Below are 19320 nucleotides of genomic sequence, written 5' to 3' on the forward strand. Positions count from 1 at the left end.
ACCCTGAGTGACATAAATTATACCGACATAAGTGGTAGTATAGACATAGCTTAAGTGTTAACACAAATACAATTATCACGTGCATACATAAAGGGGAGAACACACTGTTTGCCATAGAGACAGCTGGAAATTACAATTACCATAGAGGACTGAGAAAGGGGGATACATACGGTTTTAGAATAACTGTATGAATGAAAGGGATTAAGCTGATAACAGCAGAAGCTCAGACTGTTTCAAACCATTCCGCTGCCTGTGAAGACAGTGCCAAAATCCAATGATAGCTTGAGTTTCAATAAATTTTAGTTTAATTTCATTTTGATAAAATTCTTGAAAAATTTCATATTATAAAAGCATGTTATTACAGCCATATTACCTTGCTTACTAACTGTAATGAAATTTCCTTTACAGTGAAACCTGCATAGATGCTCCAAATTTTTCAGCCTTTTTCAGTGACAGATTTGCTACCTCTGATTTTTAACGAAAAATAAATATACAAATAAGGTATGTGAATAATTATATTTCTTCCTCATGCCCTGAAAATTGCTAAGAGTTACAAGTGACAAATCACCCTCAGTATTCGATCTTGTGAGTGATTGATTTTCTGGGAGCTTTAAATACTCTGGGCCCAATTACCATTGTCCTGCACCTTGTATGGTAATTTATATCAGTGCAAAGTGAGCGTAAAATGTTACCACTTTGATTTGTCAGTAATTTACATCCACTTTGCACTAGTGTAAAACAATATACAAGGTGTAGGGTGGTGATGAATCTGGCCCTTTACCCCCTTGCTTTGGTTCCCTTCACATTCAGAAATATATCCACTTCAAAGCAGTGGAGCTATGTTAATCTGATCCAACTAGGGTTGTGCTTTTTATGATATTTTCTAAGACAAATGATTGTATTTGAAATAGATAGTAAAAGGGGTGGCTTACAAGGTGAGTGTGAAAGATATGAGTGATGGCATCTACCCAATAGTGATGTTCCAGGGTGATGCCAGAAAAGATGGTTTCTGGTTTGTGTTATTAAAAGGGGTCCCAGGTCACATCCAATGGTTGGCCAATGACTGTAAGTATTATGATTGGAGGGAGTGTTTTTCGTATATTGTTTTACTAGGGAAATACTTAAGTATCACCTACATACCATTGCACAAGTGCAGAACTGCGGCACAAAGCCATCATCATGAAAACAGAAAGGGATGGACTATATTGTACAATAGAATGAAAAACAGGAAAGCAACAATTAAATATATATTGGGAAAATACTTTAACCAGTATTTCCTAATTCAAACTGAATAAATCTTAATTCAATTAAATGAATTTAGAGATTCTACCAAAGTCTGGTCACTACCTGTAATTTCACAGACAATGTACATTAGAGGAAAACACAGTAGGCCTACCATGTACCTGAACAGAAAATACAGAGGCTTGTAGAATTGCCTACAAGCACTGAACAGTGCTTTTTCAGCCAACAGATATAAACCAGACATCATAGTACAGTTCCAGAGAAGCATCTGTTTAGTGTCTTCAGCTTTCTCATTTTATAGAAGAAATGTTTCAAAATTAGGGATGGCTTTTTCTAAAGAATGCAAATTTATGAAACTATGAGGCAGAATGGGAAAAAAAAATTCCCCTGCTGACATCTTCCAATCATTCCCAAAAGCATTCTAAAAAAAATAATTGTATCATAATCTTGCAAGAAGTTCATGTTCTCTAAAAATCCTAACGTTTTCTTCATTTATTATTAGTAAGAAATAAACAATGCTGCAAGATGGGAGAAAAATATCAGTAATATCTTACCAGTACAAAAGGATATGTCAGAGGCTCTTTACAAACACATAATGTGACAGTTATTTGACACAAACATTATCTGTCACAGTTCAGGGCAACTGCACCTGTATTCCTCTTCTATAGTCCAGAAGAGCACCCACTCTAGGCTCCCGGCTCCAACCTCAGAGTTTATCTCCTTGGCAGAGACACTCATCTCTCTCCCTTCCGACTGGGGTATTTCCAGGATGAACAGTTCCCTGTCTACATGGTGATAACCTCTAGCAAGGCAAAATGCTTAAATGGCCAGCATCTGCACTGTCCTTTTTCTTCAGAGATTAACAAACAGTGTATTTGCCAGCAGTTAAGTTACCACACAGCCCTTTATAAGCGAACACATTTATTCTTAAGGTGAGGCATTACAAAGAACACACGTTAAAAACAATAAGAGAAGCTACATACATACTTAAAAGCCTGTCAAAGATCACCCCCTCACTCCAACAAGGTTGTTTAATCCTTCAAACCCCAGCACAAGGATTTTTTTCCTGTGGCCACACATTCATCACAGCTTCAGCTCAGAACAGGCACTCTTATGACTCTGTGAGTCACTCTTATCCTGTTCGGGTCTTTGAAGCCACCATGAATAGGTAATCAACCAAACAAAAGGTCCTCTATCCTCAGGGTGAAGCTTCAAAAACCTCAGTTCTTGCATAACCAGGGGCAATTCATTTGCATTCACGTCCCCTAGAGATTTTCTGGGAAACCGATTTAAAATTAAGAGTTCACTCATGGTTTAGACCACTGTTCAAGAGATTCCTCTGAAGCTCCCAACACTTCCCAACATTTACATGAGCCAAGTATCTTAGATACATTACATATACTCCACCAGAGAAGTAGTTCGCATCATGGAACAGGCCCCCACAATTACGCCAAGAGAACTTGCTTCAATATAGAAATAACCCTCCCCCCACTTCCAACTGCACAACCCTACTTGACACTTACCACCCCATACCAAAACCTATATAGGGTATCTGTCAAAACCTAGTCCCAGATTTGGACCTTAGCATCCAAAATATGGGGGTTAGCATGAAAACCTCCAAGCTTAGTTACCATCTTGGACGTGGTAAAGCTGCCACCACCCAAATTTAGAGTGTTTTGGGACACTCTGGTCCCCACAAAAACCTTCCCTGGGGACCCCAAGACCCAAATCCCTTGAGTCTCACAACAAAGGGAAATAAACCTTTTCCCTTCCCCCTCTCCAGGTGTTCCTCAAGAGATACACAGAAGCAAACTCCGTGAGTCTAAACAGAGGGACTCCACCCTCCCCATTCCCAGTCCTGGAAAACAGAATTACTTCCCTCTTCACCCAGAGGGAATGCAAAGTCAGGCTAGTAAATCTAACACACACAGATTTCCCCCTGACTTCTTCCTCCCACCAATTCCCTGGTGAGTACAGACTCAATTCCCTGGAATTCCCCACTAAAGAAAAACTCCAACAGGTCTTAAAAAGAAAGCTTTATATAAAAAGAAAGAAAAATACATCAAAATGGTCTCTCTGTATTAAGGTGACACATACAGGGTCATTTGCTTAAAAGAATATTGAACAAACAGCCTTATTCAAAAAGAATACAATTCAAAGCACTCCAGCAACTATACCTATGTAAATACAAAAGAAAATATAGAAATCACTATCTGATCTTTGTACTCACAACTTGGAAACAGAAGATTAGAAAGCAGGAAATAGAAATCACTCCTCGTAGCCGAGAGAGCATACAGGCAGACAGAAGACCCAAGAACAAAGGACTCTCACGCAAACTTCCCTCCACCCAGAGTTGAAAAAAAATCCTGTTTCCTGATTGGTCCTCTGGTCAGGTGCTTCAGATACTTCTTTCCAGGTGAAAGAGACGTTAACCCTTAGCTATCTGTTTATGACAGTATCAAACAGCTACAACTTATATGCAATAGGGACCCCTTTCTGAAAGAAATCTTTCCTGAACCCCCTCTTCTGGCCTTCAGACATTCCCCCTAAACTTTCCAAGCTCATCATCACAAACAAGCTCCCTAAAGCCCAAGATACATTGATTCAAAGCGGCATCAGACCTGACAGAGCAACAAATGGAAAACCTGTAGATATATCTCCACTGATACTATGATAAAAAAAAAAACCTCCCACAACACAATTTTCAAAATCCCTGGGTCTTACAAGTGCCTGTCATAACCATAGGCGCTGACTCTGTGGGTGCTCCGGGGCTGGAGCACCCACGGGGAAAAAATGGTAGGTGCTCTGCACCCACCGGCAGCTCCCCGCCACCCCACCCCAGTTCATCTCTGCCTCCGCCCATGAGAACGCCACATCCTGCTTCTCCTCCAGCTCCCAGAACTTCTCACCACAAAACAGCTGTTTCGCAGAGGCAAGCAGTGGGAGGGAGGGGGGATGAGGGGGAATGTGGCACACTCGGGGAAGAGGTGGGGTTGGGGTGGGGTGGGGTGGGGAGAGGATTTGGGGAAGGGGTGCAATAGGGGCAGGGAGGGGGCGGAGACTTTGGGAAAGGGATTGGAATGGGGGGGCAGGAGCGGAGTTGGGGCGGGGGTAGCATGAGCACCCACTGGCACCGGGAAAAGTTGGCACCTATGGTCTTAACCTGTGGCGTACCTCATCCTGTGCACTAAATGCCCCAGTAACAACTACACCTCTACCCTGATATAACGCTGTACTTGGAAGACAAAAAAATCTCACTGTGTTACATAAGAACATAATAAGAACAGCCATACCGGGTCAGACCAAAGGTCCATCTAGCCCAGTATCTGTTTACCGACAGTGGCCAATGCCAGGTGCCCCAGAGGAAGTGAAGCTAACAGGCAACGATCAAGTGATCTCTCTCCTGCCATCCATCTCCATCCTCTGATGAACAGAGGCTAGGGACACCATTCCTTACCCATCCTGGCTAATAGTCATTTATGGACTTAGCCACCATGAATTTATTCAGTTCCCTTTTAAACATTGTTATAGTCCCAGCCTTCACAACCTCCTCAGGGAAGGAGTGCCACAAGTTGACTGTGCGCTGTGTGAAGAAGAACTTCCTTGTATTTGTTTTAAACCTGCTGCCCATTAATTTCATTCGGTGGCTCATAATTCTTGTATTATGGGAATAAGTAAACAACTTTTCCTTATCCACTTTCTCTACATCCCTCATGATTTTATATAGCTCTATCATATCCCCCCTTAGTCTCCTCTTTTCCCACCTGAAGAGGCCTAGCCTCTTTAATCTTTCTTCATATGGGACCATCTCCAAACCCCTAATGATTTTAGTTGCCCTTTTCTGAACCTTTTCTAGTGCTAGAATATCTTTTTTGAGGTGAGGAGACCACATCTGTACACAGTATTCGAGATGTGGGCGTACCATGGATTTATATAAGGGCAATAATATAGTCTTAGCCTTATTCTCTATCCTCTGTGAATGATTCCTAACATCCTGTTTGCTTTTTTGACCGCCTCTGCGCATTGCGTGGACATCTTCAGAGAACTATCCACGATGACGCCAAGATCTTTTTCCTGACTCGTTGTGGCTAAATTAGCCCCCATCATATTGTATGTATAGTTGGGGTTATTTTTTCCAATGTGCATTACTTTACATTTATCCACATTAAATTTCATTTGCCGTTTTTTTGCCCAATCGCTTAGTTTTGTGAGTTTTTTTTTGAAGTTCTTCACAATCTGCTTTGGTCTTAACTATCTTGAGCAGTTTAGTATCATCTGCAAACTTTGCCACCTCACTGTTTACCCCTTTCTCCAGATCATTTATGAATAAGTTGAATAGGACTGGTCCTAGGACTGACTCTTGGGAAAGACGACTAGTTACCCCTCTCCATTCTGAGAATTTACCATTAATTTCTACCGTTTGTTCCCTGTCTTTTAACCAGTTCTCAATCCATGAAAGGACCTTCCCTTTTATCCCATGACAGCTTAATTTACGTAAAAGCCTTTGGTGAGGGACCTTGTCAAAGGCTTTCTGGAAATCTAAGTACACTATGTCCACTGGATCCCCCTTGTCCACATGTTTGTTTGACCCCTTTAAAGAACTCTAATAGATTAGTAAGACACGATTTCCCTTTACAGAAACCATGGTGACTATTGCTCACCAGTTTATGTTTTTCTATGTGTCTGACAATTTTATTCTTAACTATTGTTTCGACTAATTTGCCCGGTACTGACGTTAGACTTACCGGTCTGTAATTGCCAGGATCACCTCTAGAGACCTTTTTAAATATTGGCGTTACATTAGCTAACTTCCAATCATTGGGTACCGAAGCCGATTTAAAGGACAGGTTACAAACCTTAGTTAACAGTTCCGCAACTTCACATTTGAGTTCTTTCAGAACTCTTGGGTGAATGTCATCTGGTCCCGGTTGACTTCTTAATGTTGAGTTTATCAATTAATTCCAACACCTCCTCTAGTGACACTTCAATCTGTGACAGTTCCACAAATTTGTCACCTACAAAAGCCAGCTCAGGTTTGGGAATCTCCCTAACATCCTCACCTGTGAAGACTGAAGCAAAGAATCCATTTAGTTTCTCAGCAATGACTTTATCGTCTTTAAGCGCTCCTTTTGTATTTTGATTGTCAAGGGGCCCCACTGGTTGTTTAGCAGGCTTCCTGCTTCTGATGTACTTAAACATTTTATTATCACCTTTGGAGTTTTTGGCTAGCCGTTCTTCAAACTCCTCTTTGGCTGGCTTTTCTTATTATACTCTTGCACTTAAGCTGGCAGTGTTTGTGCTCCTTTCTATTTGCCTCACTAGGATTTGACTTCCACTTTTGAAAGGAAGTCTTTTTATCTCTCACTGCTTCTTTGACATGGTTGTTAAGCCATGGTGGCTCTTTTTAGTTCCTTTATTGTGTTTCTTAATTTGGGATATACATTGAAGTTGGGCCTCTATTATGGTGTCTTTAAAAAAGGGCCCATGCAACTTGCAGAGATTTCACTTTAGTCCCAGCTGTTTTAACTTATGTTTAACTAACCCCCTCATTTTTGTATAGTTCCCTCTTTTGTAATTAAATGCCACAGTATTGGGCTGTTGAGGTTTTCTTCCCCCCACAGGGATGGTGAATGCTATTGTATTATGGTCACTATTTCCAAGCGGTCCTGTTATAGTTACCTCTTGGACCAGCTCCTGCTGTGTTACAGGTGAGACCGCATTATATCAAACTTGCTTTGCCCCCTCACCCCGTTCCTTGTTCCCTGACAGCCCCTCCAGAGACTCACGTTCCCAATCACCCCCAGGACCCCACCCCCTACTCAATCCCCCTGTCCCCTGACTGCTCCAACCCCTATCCACCCCTCACCCCTCCAACAGGCACTCACCGGCAGAGATGGGAAGCGGAGCAGCCCGGCCCCAGTCTGCTCCACTCCACCAGCTCCCAGCTGCGGTGCTCCGCTTCCTGCCATCAGTGAGTGTGGGAAGGTTGGGGAAAGGATGCCCCCCCCCCGCACTCACCTGCAGTGGGATGCGGAGCAATGCAGTCCCAGCCCACTCCGCTTTCCTTGCCCTGGCCCCAGCTTTGTCGCTGGTGGGTGGCTGGGGAAAGGTCCTGCACTCACCGGTGGCAGGAAGTGGAGAGCCACGTCTGGGAGCTGGCAGAGTGGAGCTGGCTGGGGCTGGTCTGCTCTGCTTCCTGTCGCCGGGGAGTGCAGGGAGGTTGGGGAAAGGACAGCACCCGTACTCACCTGCGCCGGGAAGGGAGCACTGCGGCTGGGAGCTGGTGGAGTGGAGCGGGATGGGACCGGGCTGCTTCTGCCGCTGCTGGTGAGTGCGGAGGGATCCCTTCTCCCAAGCCCCCCTCCCGAGCCACATGGCTGGGGCCGGGGCAAGGGAAGCAGAGCGGGCTGCTCCCGGTCCCCTGCTAATCCCTCGGGCCACTCTGGGACTGTGGTTCCCCCAAAAGTGCCCTCTCACAGCTTGTGCCCCCCCAGACCCGAGGAGGAGTGTGAAGCTCCTGATCACCCCCGAGACCCTCTGCCCCTTATTCAACCCCTCAGCACCGGCCTGGCCCAGCTGGCTCAGAGCAGCATGTCAGAGCTTTACTGCATTGTGTGCAAACCTGCATTAAATCAGGTCACATTATATCAGGGTAGAGGTGTACGTGGGTGAAACCAGACAATCACTACACTCTCAAATTTCACACAGGAAAATGATAAAGGACAAAAACACACCACATCACCTGTTAGTGAACACTTTCCGATCACTCTATAACTGACCATCAATCCTTATATTCAAAGGAAACCTGTGGAACACTTTCAAAAATGAGCCTGGGAGCTTAAATTCATAACTTTGCTAGACACTAAAAAATCATGAACTGAATAGAGACACCAGATTTATGGCTTATTACGACAATCTATAACCCACTAACAACAATACCTCCCCCACTCCCAGCTGCCTTCTTCCTCCAATTATTTTCCTCTGTGATTGGGGAGGTGTAAACAGGCCACTTCACCTTGAACAGTCCCTTGAATGTGTGTTAACTGCTTATGATCAACAATCTGCTCCACTTTGTTTTTAGCTGGGACACTCTGGGTAGGTCTACATAGCAAAGAAAAACCCACAGCTGGCCCATGCCAGCTGACTTGGGCTCGTGGGACTCAGGCTGAGGGGCTATTTCACTGCACTGACTTTTGGACTTGGCCTGGAACCTGGGCTTTAGAACTCTGTGAGGCAGGAGCAGCGCCAGGGTTTCTGGCACCCTAGGCAGAATTCGGCGGTGGCATTTTGTGCGCTCCCCACGGGGTGCATGGGAGCTTCTGGTTCCACTCCCATCACGCTGCCGAAGAAGGACCCTCCGCTGAAATGCCACAGGTGACAGCGGCAGGCATTGAGCTGCTCAACTGCCTGCTGCAGTTTTCTGCGTCACGTCGGCAGAAGGTCCTTCTTCGGTGGCGCGACGGGAGAGGAACCGGAAGCTCTCGTGCGCCCCGTGGGGAATGCACAAAATGCCGCCCCCTGAATCCTGGCACCCTAGGCGACCGCCTAGGGTCGCCTAATGGAAGCGTCGGCCCTGCTGTGAGTTGGGAGGGTCTCAGAGCTGGGACTGCAGCCCAAGCCCAGAAATAATAAATCAGGAGTCGGCAACCTCTGGCACGCGGCTCACCTGGGTAAACACCCTGGTGGGCCGGGACAGTTTGTTTATCTGCTGCATCGGCACGTTCGTCAGCCCGCAGCTCCCACTGGCTGTGGTTCTCCCTACCAGGCCAATGGGGGCGGCGGGAAAGCGGCATGGGAGAGGGATCTGCTCGCCGCCAGGGTACTTACACTGGCGAGTCACGTGCCAGAGGTTGCCAACCCCTGTAATAAATAAAATAAACCCTACACAGGAATGAAACAGCCCCGAAGCCCAAACCCCACAAGCCTGAGTCACCTGGCCTGGACCAGCTGTGAGCGTCTTGCTGCTGCGTGGACATACCCTCTGTGTACATTGCCCCAAAGAAGAGTTCTGTGTAAGCTCAAAATTTTGTCTCTCTCATGAACAGAAGTTAGTCTAATAAAAGGTATTACCTGACCCATCATCTCTCATAGAATTCCAAAAAAACACAAACATTTACATTTTTAATACAATCAAATCCTAAAATATTTAAATTCAATTCAGTAAGGTTTGCCTGAATTAAATAAGGTTTGCCTAATATCTCGCATGGTATCATTTTTGTCATAATTATCAAATTGTCAAAGTTACCACAATTATCACAGTACCATTCTTGTTTAACCCCCTAACTTTTGTGTCACAACAGCATGTATGACAAAAATGTCCAACAGTGTACAACGTACTACACACATCACTGGACATCGGCAATACCAGGAGGGATGAGCTGGAGTGCCAATGAGAAATGCAATCAGAAAAGTAACAAATACTTTCCTCATGGATTGTATTTTCTAAATGGACAACCAACCTAATTCTCAATTACTGAGCGACAATCTCCACTCATTGATATATTTTGCTTTCCACAATCAAATCTCCATACAACTTCTCATGCGTGATGTACTCGAGTATTCAGATTCTAATATCTAAACGGTGCTGTTAAATCTATCCACCTAAATTTGGTTATCCTGTATCTTGGAGTGAAAGCAGTGGCATTTTGCAAACATCAATAACTTCAATGAAACTGCTTCAGTCAGTTAAGTATTTTAAAACAATAACAACAACAATACCCCTTTATGCCACGGTGACCATACAGTGTCTCTAGTGCATTCTGCCACAAATTATTCTGTATTGTTTAAAAGTTAATTGTCATTTATTTTATTTATTGTAGCTGGCCACTCTTCAGCTGTATCACCCCTGAGATGACAAAGATTTGATCAGTACAAAAGGTCTGTCTGAAGCAAATGTATGGACAATTGAAGATAGTGTCATGACACTCCAGCCTTTGGAAGTTTGATACATTCTTTTCTGTATGCTTAAATGTAAATAGATTTAATCCAACAGACACCAGCAAACATCATGCAGGTGCTTGCTTGTCCTACTAGGACAGTATCATTCTTTTTCTTCCCTGTACTCCCTTACGACAACCTCCTGTACTGGTATCTGGGGGAGGACAAGAGAAATCTAAAGTGTATCTATTCAGGACAGGTGTGCTTTGGCCAATAAAGAATTTTGTTACAGTAGAACTTCAGAGTTACAAACTGACCAGTCAACCACACACCTCATTTGGAACCGGAAGTATGCAATCAAGCAGCAGCAGAGATCTCACACACACAAAAAAGGCAAATATGGTACAGTACTGTGTTAAACATAAACTGCTAAAAAATAAAGGGGAAGCAGTATTTTACTTCTGCGTAGTAAAGTTTCAAAGCTGTATTAAGTCAATGTTCAGTAGTAAACTTTTGAAAAAACAACCATAACATTTTGTTCAGCATTACAAACATTCCGGTTACAAACAACATCTACTCCCAAGGTGTTTGTAACTCTAAGGGCATGGCTACACTGGAAACTTCAAAGAGCTGCCGCGGAAATGCTCCTGCAGCGGCACTTTGAAGTGTGAGTGTGGTCGGGCACGAGCACTGGGAGAGAGCACTCCTGATAATCCACCATGAGGGGATTAGCTCCCAGAGCTCGGAGCCTGTTTACACTAGCACTTTAAAGCGCTCAGACTTGCTGCGCTCAGGGGGGTGATTTTTCACCCCCCTAAGCCAGCAAGTTAGAGCGCTATAAAATTTAAGTGTAGACAAGCCCTAAGATTCTACTGTATTAGTAAAATAATTTCTAGCTATATAGTATGAAGAGCTATACAGTATAGAATCGACTGTTATTTCTACTTTCTTTTGTGCTACTTAGAAGGTTCTTTCACACCAAGCTGTCTTAACAGGAGCACTGTGCTGCATACTACTGGGTCTAACAAACAAAGTAATTAGCTTTGGAGCCACTGCTCACTCCTTCCTCTACAGAGATTTTTATACTGTGAATGTCATTATTTTGTTATATGCAGTGTTGTAGGTGTGTTGTTGTAACCATCTTGGCCCCAGGACTTGAAGAAAAGTGTAAGCCAGAAAGCTTGTCTCACCAACAGAAATTGGTCCAAATAGAAGACATTACCTTACCAATCTTGTCTCTCTATTATTTGGTTAATTATACAATATAAACACTAGGACTTGCAAAAGTGTGTTGTGATGAACATGATCACAAACCTCTGATGTGTTCTACATTACACCATCTTAGAACTGGAGTGATGGAATATTAGATATCACTATAGAATTTTCTTATAATAAATTAAAAAGTTACAGTTTGTAACAAAATATATTTTATATGAATATTCTTGGATAGACAAAAAAAAGAGGACAATATCTGCCCTGAAGAACACCTTGTTTCTTGTGGTTTCTTGAAGCAAGCAATTTCACAGAAAAACTGCTTTTCAATTCATGTTTCAGCATATCAATTTAACAACTGTCCCACATTAGCCATCAGAGAAGACTGATACAAACTGACTTGCTGTAACCCATAATCAAGTCTAAAACATAAAGACTGTGCTTCTTCTCATTATACTTGTGAACTCAGAAATGCTTCACCTTTAAAAATTCATCAATAGCCATACAAAAAAATCAATAGCTATCTGAATGAATGTTGCTTCCAACGAAGTGTTTATCGCACTTTTATTTTAAAGTGAATCACTAAACAGTACTTTGAAATACTGTCACATAAAAAGGGATAATGTTTATCCTGCCTCTTAATATCAATATCACCATCCACAATTGCTACTATATTCATATATTGTTTCCATTATGATCCTGATTTTGGAGAGGCTTAGCATTTCAATCATTTCCGCTTCTCACTTATAAAAGCTGAATCTTGCGCACACATAAAATCATTTAAAAATAAGTCATATGTCAGTCACAAGTCAGTTTGTAACCCAGGCTGGTGGAAGCCAGTGTGACTGGTGTGTTGATGACAGGCTGCTTGTGTCAGAGCTGCAAGACCAGGGTTTCTACTACACACAGGCACTTAGCATGACCTGCATTCTGGTAAACAGAGTAGCCCAACGGAGAGTGGGAGCTACAACAGCAAAACACTGTAAGGCACCCTGGGTTAGAGGGGCAGGTAGTGACAATCTCTCATTGGTCTAGATTGCACCCCAGAATGTGACAGATACTAGCTAGTTACTACAAGGGTGTGCAAACTATGGCCTGGAGGCCGCATCCAGACCTTCAGACGTTTTAATCTGAGCATCAAGATCCCGCCAGGGAGCGGGGTTCGGGGATTGCCCTGCACCCATGCTCCAGCCGGGGAGCAGAACTGTGGGGTTGCCTGTCTCCACGCAGCTCCTGGAAGCAGCAGCATGTCCGCTCTCCGGCTAGTACACATAGGGGCAGTCAATGGGCTCCACACACTGATCGCGACCCATGCACCACCCCCACAGCTCCCTCTGACTAGGAACCAGGCCAATGGGAGCTCTAGGGGTGGCATCTGCAGACAGGTCAGCACACAGAGCCGCCTGGCCGTGCCTCCACATAAGAGATGGAAGGGGGTCATCTAGACAGACTTATGTGTAGTGCTGGGGAGGAGCCGGTGGTCGTGGTACATGTAGGTACCAATGACATAGGGAAGGGTAGGAGAGATTTCCTGGAAGCCAAATTTAGGCTGCTACGGAAGAGACTGAAATCCAGGCCCTCTATGGTGGCATTCTCAGAAATGCTCCCAGTTCCACATGCAGGGCCAGGTAGGCAGGCAGAGCTTCAGAGTCTCAATGCGTGGATGAGACAATGGTGTAGAGAGGAGGAGTTTACGTTCATTAGGAACTGGGGAAACTTTTGGGATGGGGGGAGAGATGGGCTCCACCTAAACCAAAGTGGAACCAGACTGCTGGCACTAAACATTAAAAAGGTCGTAGAGCAGTTTTTAAACTAGGAGATGGGGGAAAGCCGACTGCTGCAGAGGAGCATGTGGATCAGACACAGACTTCTCTTAGGGGAGAGTCTGATGATAGGGAATCTCCAGGTTATAGTCAGGAACAGAGGACGGAAGAGGATAATGTAAGGGCCGGATCAGATGATAAACAGTCACATAAAAGAGAAATCTGGCACATCAGAAAAGGCCAGACAAATAAACAGGGACAAGTTTTTAAAGTGCTTGTACACAAATGCTAGAAGTCTAAACAATAAGATGGGTGAACTAGAGTGCCTTGTGATAAAGGAGGATATTGATATAATAGGCATCACAGAAACCTGGTGGACTGAGAGAAATCAATGGGACACAATCATTCCGGGGTACAAAATATATTGGAAGGACAGAACAGGTCGTGCAGGGGGAGGTGTGACACTATATGCGAAAGAAAATGTAGATTCAAATGAAGTAAAAATCTTAAGTGAATCCATGTGTTCCATAGAATCGCTATGGATAGCAATTTCATGCTCTAATAAAAATATAACATTAGGGATTTATTATTGACCACCTGACCAGGACAGTAATAGTGATGATGAAATGCTAAGGGAAAATCAGAGAGACTATCAAAATCAAGAACCCAATAATAGTGGGGGATTTCAATTATCCCCATATTGACTGGGAACATTTCACTTCAAGATGAAATGCAGAGATAAAATTTCTCGATACTTTAAAAGACTGCTTCATGGAGCAGCTGGTACGGGAACCCACAAGGGAGAGGCAATTCTAGATTTAATCCTGAGTGGAACGCAGGAGCTGGTCCAAGAGGTAACTATAGCAGCACCGCTTGGAAATAGTGACCATAATACTATGGAAAAGGATAAATGGACACAAATCAGATATTAGGAATGGCAATATACAGAAATCTGTAGGACAACACTTCAACCTCCCTGACCACACTATAGCAGACCTTAAGGTGGCCATCCTGCAGCCAAAAAAACTTCAGGACCAGACTTCAAAGAGAAACTGCTGAGCTTCAGTTCATCTGCAAATTTGACACCATCAGCTCAGGATTAAACAAAGACCGTGAATGGCTTGCCAATTACAAAACCAGTTTCTCCTCCCTTGGTTTTCACACCTCAACTGCTAGAACAGGGCCTCATCCTCCCTGATTGATCAAACCTCATTATCTCTATCTTCCTTGCATACATATATACCTGTCCCTGGAAATTTCTACTACATGCATCTGATGAAGTAGGTATTCACCTATGAAAGCTCATGCTCCAAAACCTCTGTTAGTCTATAAGGTGCCACAGGATTCTTTGCTGTTTTTACATAATACAATAGCATTCAATATCCCTGTGGGGGGAAGAACACCTCAACAGCCTAATACTGTGGCATTTAATTTCAAAAGGGGGAACTATACAAAAATGAGGAGGCTACTTAAACAAAAGTTAAAAGGTACAGTGACTAAAGTGAAATCCCTGCAAGTTGCATGGGCCCTTTTTAAAAGACACCATAAAAGAGGCCCAACTTCAATGTATATTCCAAATTAAGAAACACAGTAAAAACTAAAAAAGAGCCACCATGGTTTAAAAACCATGAAAAAGAAGCAGCGAGAGATAAAAAGACTTCCTTTCAAAAGTGGAAGTCAAATCCTAGTGAGGCAAATAGAAAGGAGCACAAACACTGCCAGCTTAAGTGCAAGAGTATAATAAGAAAAGCCAGCCAAAGAGGAGTTTGAAGAACGGCTAGCCAAAAACTCCAAAGGTGATAATAAAATGTTTAAGTACATCAGAAGCAGGAAGCCTGCTAAACAACCAGTGGGGCCCCTTGACAATCAAAATACAAAAGGAGCGCTTAAAGACGATAAAGTCATTGCTGAGAAACTAAATGGATTCTTTGCTTCAGTCTTCACAGGTGAGGATGTTAGGGAGATTCCCAAACCTGAGCTGGCTTTTGTAGGTGACAAATTTGTGGAACTGTCACAGATTGAAGTGTCACTAGAGGAGGTGTTGGAATTAATTGATAAACTCAACATTAAGAAGTCAACCGGGACCAGATGACATTCACCCAAGAGTTCTGAAAGAACTCAAATGTGAAGTTGCGGAACTGTTAACTAAGGTTTGTAATGTACCCAATGATTGGAAGTTAGCTAATGTAACGCCAATATTTAAAAAGGTCTCTAGAGGTGATCCTGGCAATTACAGACCGGTAAGTCTAACGTCAGTACCGGGCAAATTAGTCGAAACAATAGTTAAGAATAAAATTGTCAGACACATAGAAAAACATAAACTGGTGAGCAATAGTCACCATGGTTTCTGTAAAGGGAAATCGTGTCTTACTAATCTATTAGAGTTCTTTAAAGGGGTCAAACAAACATGTGGACAAGGGGGATCCAGTGGACATAGTGTACTTAGATTTCCAGAAAGCCTTTGACAAGGTCCCTCACCAAAGGCTTTTACGTAAATTAAGCTGTCATGGGATAAAAGGGAAGGTCCTTTCATGGATTGAGAACTGGTTAAAAGACAGGGAACAAACGGTAGAAATTAATGGTAAATTCTCAGAATGGAGAGGGGTAACTAGTCGTCTTTCCCAAGAATCAGTCCTAGGACCAATCCTATTCAACTTATTCATAAATGATCTGGAGAAAGGGGTAAACAGTGAGGTGGCAAAGTTTGCAGATGATACTAAACTGCTCAAGATAGTTAAGACCAAAGCAGATTGTGAAGAACTTCAAAAAAAACTCACAAAACTAAGCGATTGGGCAAAAAAACGGCAAATGAAATTTAATGTGGATAAATGTAAAGTAATGCACATTGGAAAAAATAACCCCAACTATACATACAATATGATGGGGGCTAATTTAGCCACAACGAGTCAGGAAAAAGATCTTGGCGTCATCGTAGATAGTTCTTTGAAGATGTCCACGCAGTGCGCAGAGGCGGTCAAAAAAGCAAACAGGATGTTAGGAATCATTCACAGGGGATAGAGAATAAGACTGAGAATATATTATTGCTCTTATATAAATCCATGGTACGCCCACATCTCGAATACTGTGTACAGATGTGGTCTCCTCACCTCAAAAAAGATATATTAGCACTAGAAAAGGTTCAGAAAAGGGCAACTAAAATCATTAGGGGTTTGCAGAGGGTCCCATATGAGGAAAGATTAAAGAGGCTAGGCCTCTTCAGGTGGGAAAAGAGGAGACTAAGGGGGGATATGATAGAGGTATATAAAATCATGAGGGATGTAGAGAAAGTGGATAAGGAAAATTTATTTATTTATTCCCATAATACAAGAATTAGGGGTCACCAAATGAAATTAATAGGTAGCAGGTTTAAAACAAATACAAGGAAATTCTTCTTCACACAGCGCACAGTCAACTTGTGGAACTCCTTCCCTGAGGAGGTTGTGAAGGCTGGGACTATAACAATATTTAAAAGGGAACTGGATAAATTCATGGTGGCTAAGTCCATAAATGGCTATTATCCAGGAGGGTGAAGAATGGTGCCCCTAGCCTCTGTTCATCAGAGGATGGAGATGGATGGCAGGAGAGAGATCACTTGATCATTGCCTGTTAGCTTCACTCCCTCTGGGGCACCTGGCATTGGCCACTGTCGGTAAACAGATACTGGGCTAGATGGACCTTTGGTCTGACCCGGTACAGCCACTCTTTATGTTCTTATGACACTGCTTCCGGGAGCTGCTTGAGGTAAGCACCACCCGGAGCCTGCATTCCTGACCTCCTCCCGCACCCCAACCCTTTGCCCCAGCCCTGATCCCCCTCCTGCCCTCTGAACCCCTCGATCCCAGCCCAGAGCAGCCTCTTGCACTCCCAACCCCTCATCCCCACTCCAGAGCCCACTGCCCCAGCCAGAACCCCTCTCACCCCTACACACGACCCAAACCCCACCCCCATCCGGAGCCCCTTCCCGCACCCCGAACTCCTCATTTCTGGCCCTACCTCAGACCCCGCACTCCCAGCCAAAGCACTCACCCTCTCCCACACCCCAACCCTCAATTTCGTGAGCAATCATGGCCCCCCATACAATTTCCATGCCAAGATGTGGCCCTCAGGCCAAAAAGTTTGCCCACCCTGAGTTAGTATGTAATATTTGCTGGCAGACCAGTTCTCTAGTAGTTGGAAAACTGAGGAACATAATGTTCTGGAATCCCTTCCTGCCACTGTTAGCATAAGCTCTTCAAACATATTGCCTCTTGAGCTATTATTGTATAATAAACCAATTACATGGAGCATTCACTCATTCTTCTCATGGTTTCATATCCCAGATAAATATCTTTTTGTTTACTGTTTTGGGATCTGGGACATGGGTGAACTTGGTATAAATGAAACTAAGGAAGAGCTGCAGTGGGAGTTTTAGAGGTCAGGAACAGAGTTTGATTGCACTACTCAATCTTCCTCACAGATACTTTGTTCCTGAATATAAATCCTGATTTTTAACATTCCTATACCAAGCACTGAGCCTCTCTAAAGCAGTGGCTACTAACTGTGTTGTACTGGATATGCTTTTGCTATGTGGAAAATAAATGCTCTTTGGATATTAGGGGAGATTACAAAACTTATTTTCAATGGTGAACTAAGCAGGATTTACAAACCTTAGAATCACATTGTCTCTGGTCTTCACACAGATGTACAGAGGGAAGACACAAGCAGCTGTCAACCTCTAGATTCATCTAGTTAGCTATCTACTGTAGTGTGGATATATGTTGTTCTTTTAGGTTCCGAGCACAACAAGGTAATGTTATTATATAGCTAATTACATTAAAGTTTATATTCTACTCAGATTCTGAAACTTGGATAGTTTATGGGACTAATTGGCTTTGTATCACACCAGTGTACATGTCAATGACATAGTATGATCATTAAAAGATTATGTGACCATATTAATGCTTCTCAAAAAAACATTTCCAAGAGCTCACTAGAAACTACACATTATTTTGTGGCTGATTACCCTACCTCAATTTTCCAGGTTGCTCTTAATTACACAATTAGCAAAATTTTGGACAGTCACGCTGACACAAGTTAAATTCACCTAACGAAAAACAGCATGCTGTCTTAGTAAGAACACACCTCGTTCTCAGCTTCAAATTGTAACACACTACCTGAGAGAGTGGCCACATGAAATATTTACCAGTATATGAATGTTTCAGTGGAACCCTGAAAATAAACAATCACTGTTCATATTAGTAATAATAAAAAAATCTAATAAAGAAAGATTACTTACTTGATTAAGAATGTCTTGTTTCTGTAGCGCATGCAAAGAAAGAGAGAACACACATATTAATGCAGTATATATAGCAACACTCAGACTCTGTTTTTATAATAGGACTATTTTAGTTGAAAATTTAGTTTTGTAGATAAACAGGTTTGAAAGAGAACAAACACATTCCATTATTTTATGCTAGTATAGTTATTGAAAATATGTCTAGTCTTGATTAGTTAGACAGTGCAAGCATTTGATTTTTAACCATGCAATGATAGATATCCAAGGGAAAAAAACAATGAAAATAATGTCCTGAAACTTTCATAGATTCATAGACTCTAGGACTGGAAGGGACCTCGAGAGGTCATCGAGTCCAGTCCCCTGCCCTCATGGCAGGACCAAATACTGTCTAGACCATCCCTGCTAGACATTTATCTATTCCACTCTTAAGTATCTCCAGAGATGGAGATTCCACAACTTCCCTAGGCAATTTATTCCAGTGTTTAACTACCCTGACAGTTAGGAATTTTTTCCTAATGTCCAACCTTAATCTCCCTTGCTGCAGTTTAAGCCCATTGCTTCTTGTTCTACCATTAGAGGCTAAGGTGAACACGTTTTCTCCCTCCTCCTGATGACACCCTTTTAGATACCTGAAAACTGCTATCATGTTCCCTCTCAGTCTTCTCTTTTCCAAAATAAACAAACCCAATTCTTTCACCCTTCCTTCATAGGTCATGTTCTCAAGACCTTTAATCATTCTTGTCGCTCTTCTCTGGACCCTCTCCAATTTCTCCACATCTTTCTTGAAATGCGGTGCCCAGAACTGGACACAATACTCCAGTTGAGGCCTAACCAGCGCAGAGTAGAGCAGAAGAATGACTTCTCGTGTCTTGTTTACAACACACCTGTTAATGCATCCCAGAATCATGTTTGCTTTTTTTGCAACAGTATCACACTGTTGACTCATATTTA

At 43.0% G+C, this 19320-nt stretch overlaps 1 protein-coding gene across 6 annotated transcripts in view; it reads right to left on the reverse strand.

The window, feature by feature from the left end:
* The window catches only part of DGKB (diacylglycerol kinase beta), a 565198-nt gene that overhangs the window by 427884 nt on the left and 117994 nt on the right, over positions 1 to 19320 (reverse strand). For all 6 annotated transcript variants that reach the window (XM_030550690.1, XM_030550689.1, XM_030550688.1 and 3 more), the window contains exon 4: positions 18370 to 18390. In XM_030550690.1, the coding sequence (XP_030406550.1) occupies positions 18370 to 18390 (21 nt within the window). The remainder of the gene's footprint in view (positions 1 to 18369; positions 18391 to 19320) is intronic.

The sequence above is a fragment of the Gopherus evgoodei genome, chromosome 2 (genome assembly GCF_007399415.2).
Source record: "Gopherus evgoodei ecotype Sinaloan lineage chromosome 2, rGopEvg1_v1.p, whole genome shotgun sequence".
In the NCBI taxonomy this organism is placed as follows: Eukaryota; Metazoa; Chordata; order Testudines; family Testudinidae; genus Gopherus; species Gopherus evgoodei.